This window comes from Micromys minutus, assembly GCF_963924665.1.
Source record: "Micromys minutus genome assembly, chromosome: 4".
Lineage (NCBI taxonomy): Eukaryota > Metazoa > Chordata > Mammalia > Rodentia > Muridae > Micromys > Micromys minutus.
This window is the reverse complement of record NC_137973.1, coordinates 64,366,360-64,381,334: the sequence shown is the minus strand read 5'-3', so window position 1 is coordinate 64,381,334 and position 14,975 is coordinate 64,366,360. Positions and strand designations below refer to the sequence as shown.

Here is a 14,975-nt window from a genome sequence, read left to right as displayed (position 1 = left end):
GTTCTATAAAAGGAAAAATCCTCTCTGTCCTTGACTAAAAGTAGGAGTAGGAGAGAAACAATCAGAAAGTGCATGTGAGAAGTGTCTGTGTTTACAGGTAGGCAACTGGAGTGGGTAATCTGTAGAGGAAATAAATAAAACAGAAACAGCACAGTATTAAAGATAGAGTGAGAACTTGAGCATACGGAGCTAACAGTGGGCCACAGAGTGCAAAGATAATTGCTGAAAAGCAAGGACTTTAAGGTTTATTACAATGCCACGATGCAGGTCAAGCCCCCTTTAAAGGGTGTGCAAGAGAAAAGCACCATTTGCAGAAGACTACAGTTTCCAATGAATTGAAACTGAAAATCCACCGTCTTCCCATTGGATGAAGGCTCGTATTTCACTCTTAACCAAATAGCAAGGCTATCAGCAGACACCATTGTTTCTCACATGCCCTGTTAGAAAGAAATTTATTGCATATTTCTCTGAGATGAACTTCCCAACATTATTAGAATGCTTCTAATTTGTGTGAATTATAAAAACGTAATTCATGGTGATGTGTCCAGACTAGAGGGAGGGGGTGGAAATACTCTATCCAGTTTATCACTCCATCCCAAACAGACATCTGATATGCCGAGTGTCAGTGTTCTGAATTCTGAGCACAATATGTGGCCTCAGATGCTCAAAAGCAGTTGGATGGCTTGCTTTTGAGGAATTGTCTTAACTTTAAACATCATCAGATTAATGTTCTTGGAGCAGGCTGCAAGGGTACGCTCAATTACTTTGGTTCCTGTGGTTAAGCAAATAATATTGCCTTGAGTATTAAAACCCCAATTTATTATGATTGTATCCTTGAAGTCTGAGTTTTTCTTGCTTCTGTACTCACTCCATAATTTTTCTAGTTAACCAGTAATGTGCTAGCTTCCCTTCTATGGCAGCAACGTACGTCATTCTTAACGTCAGCCTTGGAACACTGTGAAGTTCTTTAACTGGTCTTGTTTTGAGATTCTCAACCTTGTATATGAGTTTGCTACTCCACTTCATGCATATCATATGGTCAAGACACTTCTCCCTGACGTGCTAAGGAAGATTAAACAGGCCATTCTTTGATGCATGGACACTTGATCGTACATGTTTCTGTCCTGGCTGAGGTAGTGACGTCAGCAAACTGAGAGGGTGTGCTTGTAAGATTTTCCATACACTTTAGGCTGTGTGATTCTCATTCTTGCCAATCCATGATATTATTGTTATTGGGAAGTTATTGTTTTCCTGATGCTGATCAGAAGCCTGATATAGGTGTCTTCTGAGAGGCTCTGCCAGAGCCTGACAAATACAGAGGCAAATGCTTGCAGCCAACCACTGACTGAGAACGGGGTTCACAATGGAGGAGCTGGAGAAAAGATTGAAGGAGCGGAAGGGGTTTGCAACCTCATAAGAAGAACAACATTGTCAACCAATCAGACGCCCTAGAGCTCTCAGGGATTAAACCACCATCCAAAGAGTACATATGGAGAGACCCATGGCTCCAGCTGCACATGCAGCAGAGAATGGCATTGTTGATGGGAGTAAAGGCTCAATACCCCAGTCTAGGGTAATTCCAGGGCAGGGAGGCGGAAGGGAGTTGATGGGTGGGTAGGGGAGCACCCTCATAGAAGCAAAGGAAGGGGCAACAGGACAGATTTTTGGAGGGGAAACCAGGAAAGGGAATAAATTTGAAATGTAAATTTAAAAATCCAATAAAAGAAAAAAAAAGAGCTAGAGACATTAAATGACAGTTCCAAAGATTTTCAGCTGAGCAGTGGTGAGTTACCAGTCAAAACCAGTTAAAGACCTGTGGGGCTATTTTATTTTCTAACAAGCAGCTAGAAAAGAAAAACAAAAACAAAGAAAAAGAAAAAAAGAAAAGGCAAAAAAGTCTAAATACAGACAGTTCTTACATACATTGAGAGTAAGGATGAGAGTAAAACATCATGGCAGAGGCCTGGTCTCATGGAAGTATTCACATTCTCAGACATGTGTATAGCAGGATGTGCTGTTCACATGAAAAACAAGACCTCAAGAACATCTCGCTTTACTGATGACATCACTGTAATTAGGTGGGCTAGGTATGCAGATGTGACCCGTGTGTGTGTGTGTGTGTGTGTGTGTGTGTGTGTGTGTCTGTGTGTGTGTGTGATGTGTGAACCTGCATGCAGATACTTAAAGACTCCAGAAGAGGGCGACGCTGAAGCCAACTGTGAACCACTTGACTTGAGTTCTAAGAACAAAACTCTAGTCTCTGAAATGCACCGACTCTGATCTGCTAAACTATCTCTTCAGCTCATGTTTTCTTTACATACCAAATACTTCTTTATTTAGGAGACCAAGGGAATTAAGGTGATTTTCACAAACTGTGGATAGGATCAAAGGAGTTAAAGCAGAGAAGGGCTTAGGAGTCATGTAGCTGGCCAATAAATAGTACCACTTAGTAAATTTTAATATGTTCCAAGTGCCTGCAGCTTTTTAAGGAAGCCATTTATTAGACCATAATTAGTATCCCCATCTCCAGGAAAAAGAATATATGCTTTATCTTATCCATACAATAAATCAGAATATTTAAAGTTACCATTTTCCCTCATAGTGATAGTTTAATTCACCTTATCATTTAATGTAATTAATCACTCACGGACTTTTAAAATTTTTGTTTTATTCAGGACCTTATATACAGCCACTTAATGTATAAATTTGAGATATTTGAACTTAAACTGTTATGTATACTAAATTATAATATATTAACAAATTAATTAAATTAGATTTGAAAGAATAACTGAATTATATTGGTCCCACTATTTTACTGCATGAACAAGTTAGCTAGCAATTTCTTAAAATGTTACTGCTTTCCTGAAGTCCTCCCGATGTGAATTTTGCATTTCTAATTTGTAGTTCACAGATAAATCAAAAGCAATTTTAACATCTTACAAAAATGATCTGCTTTCTAGTGATTGTGCAATAATGTTACAGCTCAAGCTAATTAATTGATTAATGGTACAATAATTTCAATATCAGATTGAAATTGTCAATCTTAAAGATCTCTCTGATGCACTTTACCACTATCCAGAAAGTAATTCACAGCGTTAATTCTCAAGAAGAATTCAGACTAGATACTGGTATTATTCACGCTCTTCCTGTCATTAACTTGGAACCAGAGTAGGCAGTGACCCAAAATTGTCATCATGAGACATTCATTGAGAAGCCATTATTTTAAATATTTAGGTGGTGACTTTTTACCCTGTGGACAGATGTTCCTATTTTTTAAAAGATAGAGCCAGATAGAGAGGGGGGGGAGGGAGGAAGGGAGGAAGGGAGGGAGGGAGGGAGGAAGGGAGGGAGGGAGGGAGGAAGGGATGGAGGGAGGGAGGGAGGAAGAGGGAGGGAGAGGGAGGGAGGGAGGGAGAGGGAGGGAGGGAGGGAGGGAGGGAGGGAAGGAGGGAAAGAGAGAGAGAGAGAGAGAGAGAGAGAGAGAGAGAGAGAGAGAGCTTCCCAAATTTTTTATCAACTGACCTATCTTTTGGGGAGAATGGTTTAAATTTGTTTTGCTAAAACGAACAATTGAAGAAAACTTGTTGTCCTGCTCCAGGGGCTGGCCACAGTAAATAGAAAGAAGAAGAACATACAGATTGCATATGTGAAATACCAATGCTAACGTGTGTTATGCATTCAATATTAAACCTTTCTATGCAACCTTAAAGCACGATGCCAAAAAAAAAAAAAAAATAAATCTGTTATCATTACTAATCTTAATTTTGAGTCTTTGTTTCAGCTTGTTTGGATTTTCAGATTTTTTTGTTTTAGGGTAGCATTGAGAAACAGAAACAAAGAACAAGTTTCTGGGTAGGAGGTTGGGAGAATCTTGCAGAAATTGGAGGAAGAAAGAATATAATTAAAATATATGAAAAATAATAAAACTGACTAAGGGACCCATGAAGCAATATATGATAGAAATTTTATCAGTGATCAGATAAATAAGGTGAGATGGTTTCTCTCTTTTTATACACAAATAAAAGCATCCAGAACATAGTAAGGCAAATGAAATTAATACATTCTAAAGAGGAACAATATTGTAATTTGCCTTGGTATTAACTTTATATTAAAGAATACCCCTTTATATTAAAGAACTACCCATAAGAGGACTTACTTTGAGTGGTAAGTATATTAACAATCACAAACCTCTTCTAGACCTTCAGGGATGATTTTAGATACATAGAATCAGGGAAAATATTGCCCTGAAATGGAATTTAGCCATACCCTTCTGTGGCAACATTGTAACTTTAAACATAGATTTGAAAAAGAGGGAACTGGGTAGAAATTTGTATCCAGGAGAATAAAAAAAAAAATCATTTGGTCAGCCTCACAGCTGGAGTGAATTTGAGTCACCTTGTCCTCTTGCTCTCGCTGGTCTAGCATAAGAATAAAATGAAGGATACTTAGAGCATCGTTAAAATGCTTCTCCTGTTGTCATGGTAAGCTTCTGCCTGTGTCAGTAGACTGCTCCCTGGAATTGGCCATGAAAGCAATGGAAAATAAATAGTAGATTCTTTCCAAATATTTTCAACTGTTTTTAAAAACTTAACTACAAAACGACCCACTTGTTTTGTGATATTCAAAAAGTGTTTGCCAGTTATTTACGTCTTAGCAAGGAGACGTTGGGCTAAGGTTAAAATAAATCTTGAATAATTTCAGAAAGCGAGGCTAGTGACCACAAAAAGAAAAAAGACAGAGTAATTTATTTTACCAGGTGTTTTCGGGGATTTTCACAGGTACAGATAGAAATTGTAAACTACTCCTAGAAAATGTGCCCTTACGTTTTTCAGAAAGAGCAAGCGAGCACTGAGAGAAAACGCATTGCTGACCAGAAGTGGTGTAGAGGATATAGTATTTTTATTAAAAGAAAATGAAATCCACCAATATTGGTAGTTTCTAAGCAAATCCCTCGAGTTCTAAGTTCAGTGAATTTCAATAATTCTTTGCTCAGAACACAATTTTATCCAAGCAACTGTCCTTCAAGTAGCCAACTGTATTAGAAAGTTATAGGATCGGGATTACAATAAACTAGCTGGAGAGCATTTTCACAGACATAATTCGAGTAGCTTGTCAGCATCTTAAACATGACTATTGGCCACCAATCAATGTACCTATCACTTTTAGAAGTATTTGGACTTTGTATAGCTGCATTTAAATTCAATACAGCAATTAAAAAGACCAAATGTGAATGCAAAGAGCAGAAACTCTTAAAAACACACATCTAGAAGATTTTTCTCACTAATACGCAAAACACTGTGGACTATAAATATGAAAATGATTGTTTAATTGCTTTGGTATATTCTTTGTTTGTTTGCAAGGTAACCCATAACATTCAATATGCAAAACTCTAGAGATGGTATCCAGATATATATATATATATATATATATATATATATATATATATATATATATATATATATATAGCCGTTGCTGGATACACACACACATATATATATATATATGTGTGTGTGTGTGTGTGTGTGTGCGTGTGTGTGTGTGTGTGTGTGTGTGTGTGGTGTGCACTCTCGCACATGTATAGACATATATTTTCCCCATGAATTTGAAGATACTATCTAAAATTACTTTTGTTTTCAAACATATAAAATACTGTCCTTGGGAAATGAAATACATAAAAGTCATATATATGTAATAGTTGTGGAACTTGATTTGTACTGTATACATATACAGCAAGCACAATTTAAAAAATTAGCAATGCCAGAAATGAAAGTCAACTTAAAAGAGTAGAACAGCTTATTAAAAAACATTTTTTCTAATTAATTTCATACCAACTACCTGGGTACTCTAGTCTCAATTTCTTTGCTCTGTTCCTACTATAAGTTTTCATGATGTCTCTGAAAGGAAACCAAGTGTTTTCTATGTCAGCTTCCACCATAAGCCATAAGAGTCCCTACAACACCTCTGCTCAGCAATGTGTTTTCTCTGAGGGATCACTTGCTCTTTCTGAAAGTATAAGGGCATGTTTTCTAGGAGTAATTTACAACACGCTCACCTTTCCTACAGAACAGGAAGAACCTATAAATTAAGAACACTTCTCTTCCCTGAAATCAAACTGCACCCATTCTGGGAAACCCTGGAGCTTACACAGTCTTATTTTCACTTTTGTGGATCAACGGATAATTAAATTTCCTTCACAAAAATATTATCCTGCAACAGCAAACAAATTTGTATTTCAGCTCCATGTTCTGAAAGTTTTAAATAGATAGGTGTTAAATTTTGGCTTACTAAAGCATAGATCAAAAACTATGTTTCTAATCTCTTTATGGGAGGTCATATCCTGGAGATCTCCCCGCTCTGTATCTTTAAGGACAGCTTTTTCGGTGTCACAAGTGAAGATGATGAACAGAGGTAAATGTCTGAGGCCTTGGGTGGCACTAGAGAAACGGCTGCTTTCATCAACTGCTACTTTGCTTTCAGTCCTCTCAGCTGTGACAATTGATACATGATGTGCAAAACTTCCAGGCACCAACTCTGTTGCTCTAGATCCCTCTCTAGTGCGTGCTAGCCCACTAGGCTTGCTCTGGCTTCTCAGGCTTACTCAGGCTTGCTCCATAAAAAGAGAAAACCAGCAGCATCATTTCTCTTGGGTGGATTTCCTAGCTTACACCTATTTGTGAAAATTAAGACCTTTGGAGACCATGTATCTGGTGATAAAAAAGATAGAATAATAAGTTCAAATAATCAATTTCTCGTCTTCAACTAACCACCTTGTTTTCATGAGAGTCTATGTTTCAAACCAAGCTACCAGTGAGAAGACAGAATAGATACAATGTAATCTTCCTGCCGCTCACCGGGACATTTTGTTTTGTTTGCTCTTAATTCCAGCGCGCCCTATGCCGGCTCACAAACCTACATTTTAGGAATCTCTTAATTATACTTAAATATCAATAATGAAATCTATTTTAAATACTAAGCTCTATGAGCAGATTATCAATTTAACTTACTTGTAAAATAAATAATTACATATTCAGATTGAGGAGTTGAACTGGTGGTTGCAAATTACACACAGCATAATTAAGGAGGTCTTTGAGGGACACACAACATAATTAAGGAGGTCTTTGAGGGACAGCAAAGATAACCCATAGCTATCTCAAGATATGTTAGCAGAACATGAAGGGTAAGTTAAGTTTGGAGATGTTCTTTAGTCCACTCTGTAAGGTGCTCACGGCTTCTGGTGTAATGGGTAGATTGGCAGAACATTAGGAATAAGGGCCCTGAGTGATGTCACAAGTAAGGGCATGTTGCAGAAACTCCAGGGATATCCATGGATTAGACAGAGAGGAACCTGGAGAGACTGGTGATTTTCTGGTTTGGGGAGAACTCCAGCTCTCTGACACTAAGGAGGCAAAGTAAGAAGTGAGCTTTCTGCAATAGAATTTTTTGTAAATGCCCTTTCAGCAAAGGGCCCTGGCTCATGATGGACCTCAAAAAGGTTAGGTTAATTGCATTTGAAAATGTTTGGGTGTCTGCCACAGAAAAAGAAAAGGTAAGAGGTCGCTATGTTGGTGTGGAGGTATGTAAGAGAGACAGCAATGCAAAACGTATGTGCATATGTACATATATACATTATACACATATGTATAATTTCTCATTTTTCTTAAATTTTTTAATGTCCTGGGCTTGAAGCCTTTGCAGTCCTTTAAGAGAATAGTTGACATTTTTGGTATTTCAAAACGCTGGGAAACATTTTCATATTGCAAGAGCAAAATGCGTGCATACACACACACACAAACACATGCACACCAGGCATTCAGACCATGAGAGGGCAGTAGGGGGCCAGGCTCAGGCCAGAGTCTTCCCTGGCTGTCCAGCTCGCACTACCAGCCTTCTCTCTGCCTCCTGGGCTGTGGGCAGCTGCAGCTGATGACAGCGCGCTGAAAGCGGGTGCAGCCTTAACTCTGAACGAACCAGGAACCCCCCACATCTGCTGAGCGTAAAACCCCGCCTCTGGTTGACACATGTGAAAGGTGCATGTCCTGTTTTGGCAAACTGGCTTTCGATTTTGGCTTCCCACAAAAGAAGCGGATGGTGGAGCTGTGGTGGTTCCCAGTGCCCACAGAGCCCCCTCTTCTGGCCACCTCGCACAGACCACACTTGGTACCCAGTGTGTGTGTGTGTGTGTGTGTGTGTGTGTGTGTGTGTGTGTGTGTGTGTGTACATGCGTGCGCTCGCTTTGCTTCAGTTACCTCTGGGTGTCTGCTCAACCCTTTGTAAGTGACCGCCAATTGATCTGCCTGTGTGACAGACATCAGGCACCCATGGGAAGTGCCGTCTCTCAAAATCGGCTTTGGTATCCCTACTGTGTTGCAGGCACTTAAGACACTGTCATAGTCACCTCCTTATATTCTTCCTGCCAATTGATTTATTCGCAGTTCTACTTGAGTGAGAAATGCGATCTTGCCTGCTAGTGCTAAGAGTTTGGCAGAGAAAGCTAGCTAGCGCGAAAGAAAGCAATGCCCCTTCTCAGCACCGTAAAGTGTTTTGGGTGTCTGAGATCCAAATTCTCACTGCGCTGTCACTTAGACCAGTTTCAAGTTTGGAGTACACACCAACTTTTCATTTGAAGATAACAACAGGCCCTATCTTCCAGAGCTGTGGAGATTAACAAGTACACACTTAGAATCAAGGCTAGCACATCCCGGTGCAATATCAGCCGCCGCTGTTCACATCCATTGCATCCTTGTGTTGGGTGGAAGGACCACTCTGGTCACTTTGCCAAAGAAACGCACAGGATCTTAAAAAGTACCCATGCCTCAACACAAAGATGAGACAGAACTCTCAACCTCCCGCTGTAAAGAAACAGACCCAGAGACCAGCGAAATACCCAGGTCCTGTGCAGACCCAGCTTCAGCAACCCCCTCCCAAATAGCTAGAAGCACCACACCTGGCTTGAGCACTGCTTTGACTTTTGCAGGGCTCAAAGGCAAACTGCAGAAGCATAAGCTCTGGTCCCTACCTCTCCTGGCTGAAGAGTGTGTTTGAGGGGGTTTCCTACCTGCCCCAGGCTTTTGCCCTTCTTACTGCCGCTGAAAGCCAGTCCTTGGTTCATGCCCGCAGATCGATTGGCAGCCTGAGCAGGAATCTCCCCTCCTAGAGAGGACTTGATGGAGTTGAGTTTGGCCCGCGAGCTGCTGAGCTGTGAGCTCTCCACCATCAGCACCGCGGCCAGTAGGAGAAGGCAGCGGGATGAATCCTTGACCCTCATCAGAGCGGCCATCTCCGGGTGAGGGGTTCCCAGAGTTGGGTGGATCCCTGAAGGATGTGAATGCCAGGAGTGAGGACGCCGACACTCAACCCCTCACGTGGGGTGCGTGGGCTCCTCACAGACAAAGTTTCCCCAACCCTTCCTGGATCGGACACTCGGGACTCTTTAGAACTCAGTCTCAAGCCTCAAGCCAGGAGCAAAAGCGACCCTGGCGAGACCCGCTCCTCTGGCGGGCAGGAAGTTCTGCCGTCCCTGGAAACAATCAAAGGCCAGACGCCTTCTCGCCAAGGAGGCGTGACCCAAGGTGCTGTTAGACCCAGCCCTGCAGATAGCCCTGCCGGCTTCTCTTGGCGTGCAGCACTTTTGCTCTTTCGCCCGATTTTCCGCGATGACGGAATCCTCCCTCTTAATGGCTCACAGGGTTCCCTCCGGCTTTTTCTTCTTTTTCTTTTTCTTCCTTTCTCTTTTTCTTGTTTTCCCCGGCTTCGGTTGCTCCTCTGTCCTCTCCTGCGCTTTAGCTCTCAACCTTTGCGCCACCCAAGTCTCTCTTTTCCAGGTTCGCAGGCTTTGTGACTGGTGATCAAGGATCGCCCCCACCCAGTCTACCGGACTCAGGAGAGCTGAGGGGAGCTGAGGACCCAGCAAGCGCACTCCTACTGGTGCAATAAAGAGTTGTCCCTTGGTTCACACGGGCCACCAAGCCTTGACAGGGAAGCAGTGATGCGCTGTGCGGAGGGCCAGTGCTCTCTGGCTGTTCTCCCCCGCCCTCTTGGCTTTTTATAGCTTTCCTCAGTGGGTTTTTCCTCCGCCCCCAATTCAAGAGTGACAAAGAGTGAAAACGTTTCTCTCCCCTACCCCACGCTCCCCCCTCCCCTAACTCCAGAAGGCGCTCTTTCTGAAGTTGTCTCCCCTGCTTCTTACCTTTCCTAACCCTCCCATCCCTCTTGCACTCTGCAGCTAAAAACTTGGGGTTCACTTCCAGAAGAACAAGGGGGAGCTCTTCCTGGCTGATCACAGCCCCCAGAGTAATTGGGAGTTTGGAAACAAGCAGAAATGAAGAGGATAAGTTGTCCCCGTTTGTGGTGACTGCCACTAACCACCGCTTCTGAGTTCTTCCACCCAGCTTCAGCCTCCACGTAGGAGAGCTGGAACATCTGTTAACTTGGTGGATTGTGTGCAACCTAGTTAGATTTTAGCCCGTGCCTCTGGGTTAATGTGCTGAGTGAGACTACTCCACTGTAGGTGCATCATGGGGTTGCACTTCGAATAGGGGAGATGAACAAAGGGGAGGCAAGAGAACAAAAAGAAGAGGGGCTATAGAAAGGGGACGAGGGGACCAAAGAATGAGGAGGGAGGATAAGGGACCATTCTTTCCCAGTTGAAGTGCTTGAATCATTTTTTTTTTTCATCATTCCTCACCCGCCCCCACGTATATAGTACAGATTCATCTAACCACGAAGTGAGAAAGGGCATAATAACCCGAGACCTCTCGGCTTGATATAAGGCGCTTTTAGGGTGCCAAAGCATCCACTGCAAAAAGGAAATCGCAGGCAGGAATAAAAAGCCTAATGAGGAACCGGATGGATGACGAAGTGGGCCAGAAACTTCTGGTCCTGCCTCTTGAGCGCTGCCCCGCTCCCCCTCCCTCCCTAACCCCCAGCCCCCAGGCCTAGGATAGTCTTTCAGGTCCCACTCTGAGGCTCAGAGTCCTGCACCCTTCCACAGAGGCAGAGGGCCACCGAGCGAACCTCCCGGGAGCGCTGGCTGGCTTGTGGCACTTGGGGGCGCCAGTAGCAGCAACCAACCAGGAGCACACACTGCAGGATCATGCTTTGCCAGCAAACTTTGGGTTAGGAGCTGTTTGATCACCCAGGAGAGCGGGAGGAAAGGTCGCTGCGTGTTTTGTTTCTTTAGGAGGCGTTCAGTTATTCGGTGTCCTTGAGCCACAACTTGGAGCCAGACAGGTCGCCCGCTGTGATGAGCAGACTCCAGCAGCACAATCTAGTTTAAGAGTTTGCCTCCTCTTTCACACCTGACTCTGGCATATACCAGCCTGTCCAGGAACCTAATTTAACACATCGCTAAGGGGGAAGGTTAAGGCCGTCTGTATTTTCCATTAAACACTCCAAGACTTAAGGTGTGCATTAAGTGAATGGGATGTCCTAGGCAGACTCGACTATTCACTTTGATTTCCTGACCTTGTGAGTCAGCCTGTCCAGAAACTTTTCATATACACAAGGTGGTGGCCTGTATTTTTTTAAAATTATGCAACCAAACAAGAAATAAAACAGGTTTTATCTCGATTGCCTTAGTGCCTTAAAGTAAAACAAATGTGCTGATTGATTGATGAATGGATGGATTGATTGATTGATTGATTTACTTTTTGATTTATTTCTGGAGGGATGTTCTAGCTATGTTGCCCAAACTGGTTCCAAGCTAGTAATTAATCTTCCTGTCTCCTGCCCTCCCACCTTCCTTTTTCTCCTCCTCCTCCTCCTCCTCCTCCTCCTCCTCCTCCTCCTCCTCTTCCTCCTCCTCCCCCCCCTCTTCCTCCTCAGTGTTGAGATTACAGACAACTGCCATCAAATACTCTTGTCAGACCGTCATGGTTGTTTCACTTTCTAAATGCATAACAGTTACATGTCTGACTCTTGAAGAAGGCATGGCAGTGATGTGTGCCAGTCCTACATAACACAATGAAGATAGCAGTCATCAAGGGCTAGGGAGAAAAAAAGGTAGGACATTACTGTGTCAATAGGCACAAAGTCTCAAGACATCCTGATAAAGAAACCCGAGGCAATTGCTAAATCATATCATGTCTAAAGCAAATGATAATGAAATAAACGTCTAACACTGTCCGGAAAGATCCCATGACAAATGTCTTTACTACGATCAATAACTTATATAGATATATAATTTTATGCTGCAGAGGGTGTGGTGTGTGCATGTGTGTGTGTGTGTGTGTGTGTGTGTGTGTGTGTGTGTGTGTGTGCCTGTGTGAACCCAAGAACAAATTTGTACGGTTTTAAGGATAAGCAAGGCTCTAATGGAACACTGGGGAGGAAAAAGGTCTGTACATTGTGAATTAGCCCTTAGTCTTTACAGACAGATGATATTTCTTGCTTTAGTTTTGATTTGAACTGCCAATCAGAAACATTACAAAAATTCAAGAAATTAAGCGAGAAATTTGATGATTTGGATATTATTAAGAATATTATATTATTTTTGCAACTCTGATTTCTTATCAGTGCATGCGTTCTCACACATGTGGTAAAGTGTGGCGTGTGCAGAGGTCAAGGGGAATAGTCATGGAGCTGATTCTCTCCGTGTACCTTGGCATGGGCTTTGGTCATCAGACTTACACAAAAGGTTCTTTTATTAGCTGAGCCACCCCTGAGAAGTATTTTATAGCAAAAGAAGAGTCAAAATGTACTTAGATATATATGCACCAAATCATCATATAGTCATTTGAAAGGAGATAAAATCTGACCGTATGTGGAGGACAAAAATCAAGTTAATAAAGAAAAATGAGATCTTTGCCTGTTTTTGGCACCTTATAATTTATATCCAATCAGAATTCTAACATATACATGCACACACACACACACACACACACACACACACACACATACACACATACACACACCACACACGCCATCTGAATGAAGTATGGTCAGAAAATTAATTTTAGTCATGATGTACTTACTGCATAAATCCCTCTTATATGAGGACCACAATACGGAGTCTGTCCTGAAGCCAACACAACACTGTACAATCTCCAGGAACAAACTAAATAGTTAAACTTCATATGATTACACTAGGTGGGGTGGCCCAAGCACTCAGAAGACAGAGGCAGGGGATCACTGTGAGTTCAAGGCCAGCCTCATCCATGTAGTAAGTTCCAGGCCTTCCAATGATATACAGTGAGACTCTGCCTCAAAAAATTACATAAAATTTGCTTTTAAAAACATTCTCATGGGTTAGGCATAATCAAACATATGGGGTCAAACAATTAAATATAAACAACCACGCCTTAGATTAAAAAGGGAGTGAAAACTGGTTTCATTGATCACTGGACTGATTTTTATACAATTATTTGATGGACACATGTGTTACACATACAAGAAGATGCACACATACAAAACCAATACCTGAATAATCACATGCCTTGGGCTGCCATCGTAAGTCCACACACGTTTTCTCCCCGTGTGCTTAATTAAATAGGAAGAAACACCCTTGTATTTTACTTGGGAGGATTGATTTCTAGATCTCTGGCAATAACATAATTAAAGAACAAATGCATAAAAGAAGTTTGTGCATAGGTCAAGTCACATCTCTTCTGTTCAGAAGAAAGTGTAGACACTCTGTTCTTTGGCTGTACATTCCCTCCCCTCTCTCTTCTTCTAGCTCTGGGCCATTTTGGCCCCATTAAAAAGAAACAACTCTCTCAGCAGTTGTTCCAAAACCAGATTTCCTTCTAATACTTAACCCTAAAACGGGATTTACCCTTTTTATTTTCCCTTAAAGCTTCTTACTAATTCACTCCATCACCATGTCTCTGGATTAGTATCTACTACAACAGTTCCTTCGGCAGTTGCTTCTGAAATCGCTGCACATTTATTAAGTGCGGGACCCTAAGAACAAAGAGCTGAGTGGACAGAGTCCATGGCCTTGGTGAGGCTCACATTCCATTGTCACACTCTGGACTCACAGAAACCTCTAGCCCACTGGGAGTAGCTACTCCAAGCCCTCTTTTCTCCCACTGGCGAACTTTTCCAAATTTTTGAATTCAGTCTCTACTAAGTTATCTACCACTTCCAAGCTGGTGAGTTCAGGAGATTGTAGAAATAGAGATGATTAAATACATCCCCCCCCACACACACACAGCATACAAACCCCATATTTGAGTTTGGACACAAATGTCCCCAGCAATGGTCGCTAAAAATAAAGTGTTATATCTTGGCCAACTTGAGAAAGAAGGATACCATGCTAAGGGCTCCACAGGTTTCCAAATCATCTTCGGTATACAAGATGGCACCATAGATGAATCTTGGTGGTTACTAAGGATCTGGAAAGTATGGTTATGAGTGTCCTTACCGCATGGTGAACCTGAATACTGCTTGATCCTGTTACTCTGTGGTTCTTACAATTTGGTTCTTAAGACATAGGAATTTGAAGTTATTAATCCTGCCTAAGGAATAACAGAAATATGTGTTCCTATCAATTGTGTTTAAACTGATTGTAACAGATATAAATGAGCGCTAACACGTTGGGGAATAAACTGAGATTTGAGAACAAAAGCCTGCATCTCCTGTGTGCTGTTTGCCTTAGCTTACACTATTGACTGTGTTCTGCCTTCATCTATGATGATCCAATAGAAAAGACCTCGTCACGTACTTGGGAGTTTTTGACACAGGCTTGACACATACGTATAAATGAAATAGATGAGGAGATTTCACAATGAAACAATCAAAGGTAGAATTGCCTGGCCAATTTCTGGTTTCCTTGAACCTTGATTTGTCAGTCCTCTTCCCAGAATTTTCCCTGAATCCAAATGAAGATAATTTCTATGTAGTTTCTTTGTAGTCTGAACACAGGACTTTTAAAAATCCAAATAATATATCCTAAGACTGAAGTAGATAAATTTGTATTGGCTCTTATGCATGGAAGCAACCATACATGGGGTTGGAATCAAAACAACCTCTACATA

The 14,975-nt window shown here is 41.9% G+C and overlaps 1 protein-coding gene across 1 annotated transcript in view; it reads right to left on the bottom strand.

Moving 5' to 3' along the window:
• Nucleotides 1-9,392, bottom strand: part of DKK2 (dickkopf WNT signaling pathway inhibitor 2) — a 94,755-nt gene extending 85,363 nt beyond the window's left edge. The window contains exon 1 of the mRNA XM_080915661.1: nt 9,056-9,392. Coding sequence (XP_080771787.1) covers nt 9,056-9,277 — 222 coding nt within the window. The 5' untranslated portion in view covers nt 9,278-9,392. The remainder of the gene's footprint in view (nt 1-9,055) is intronic.
• Nucleotides 9,393-14,975: the final 5,583 nt, after the last annotated feature.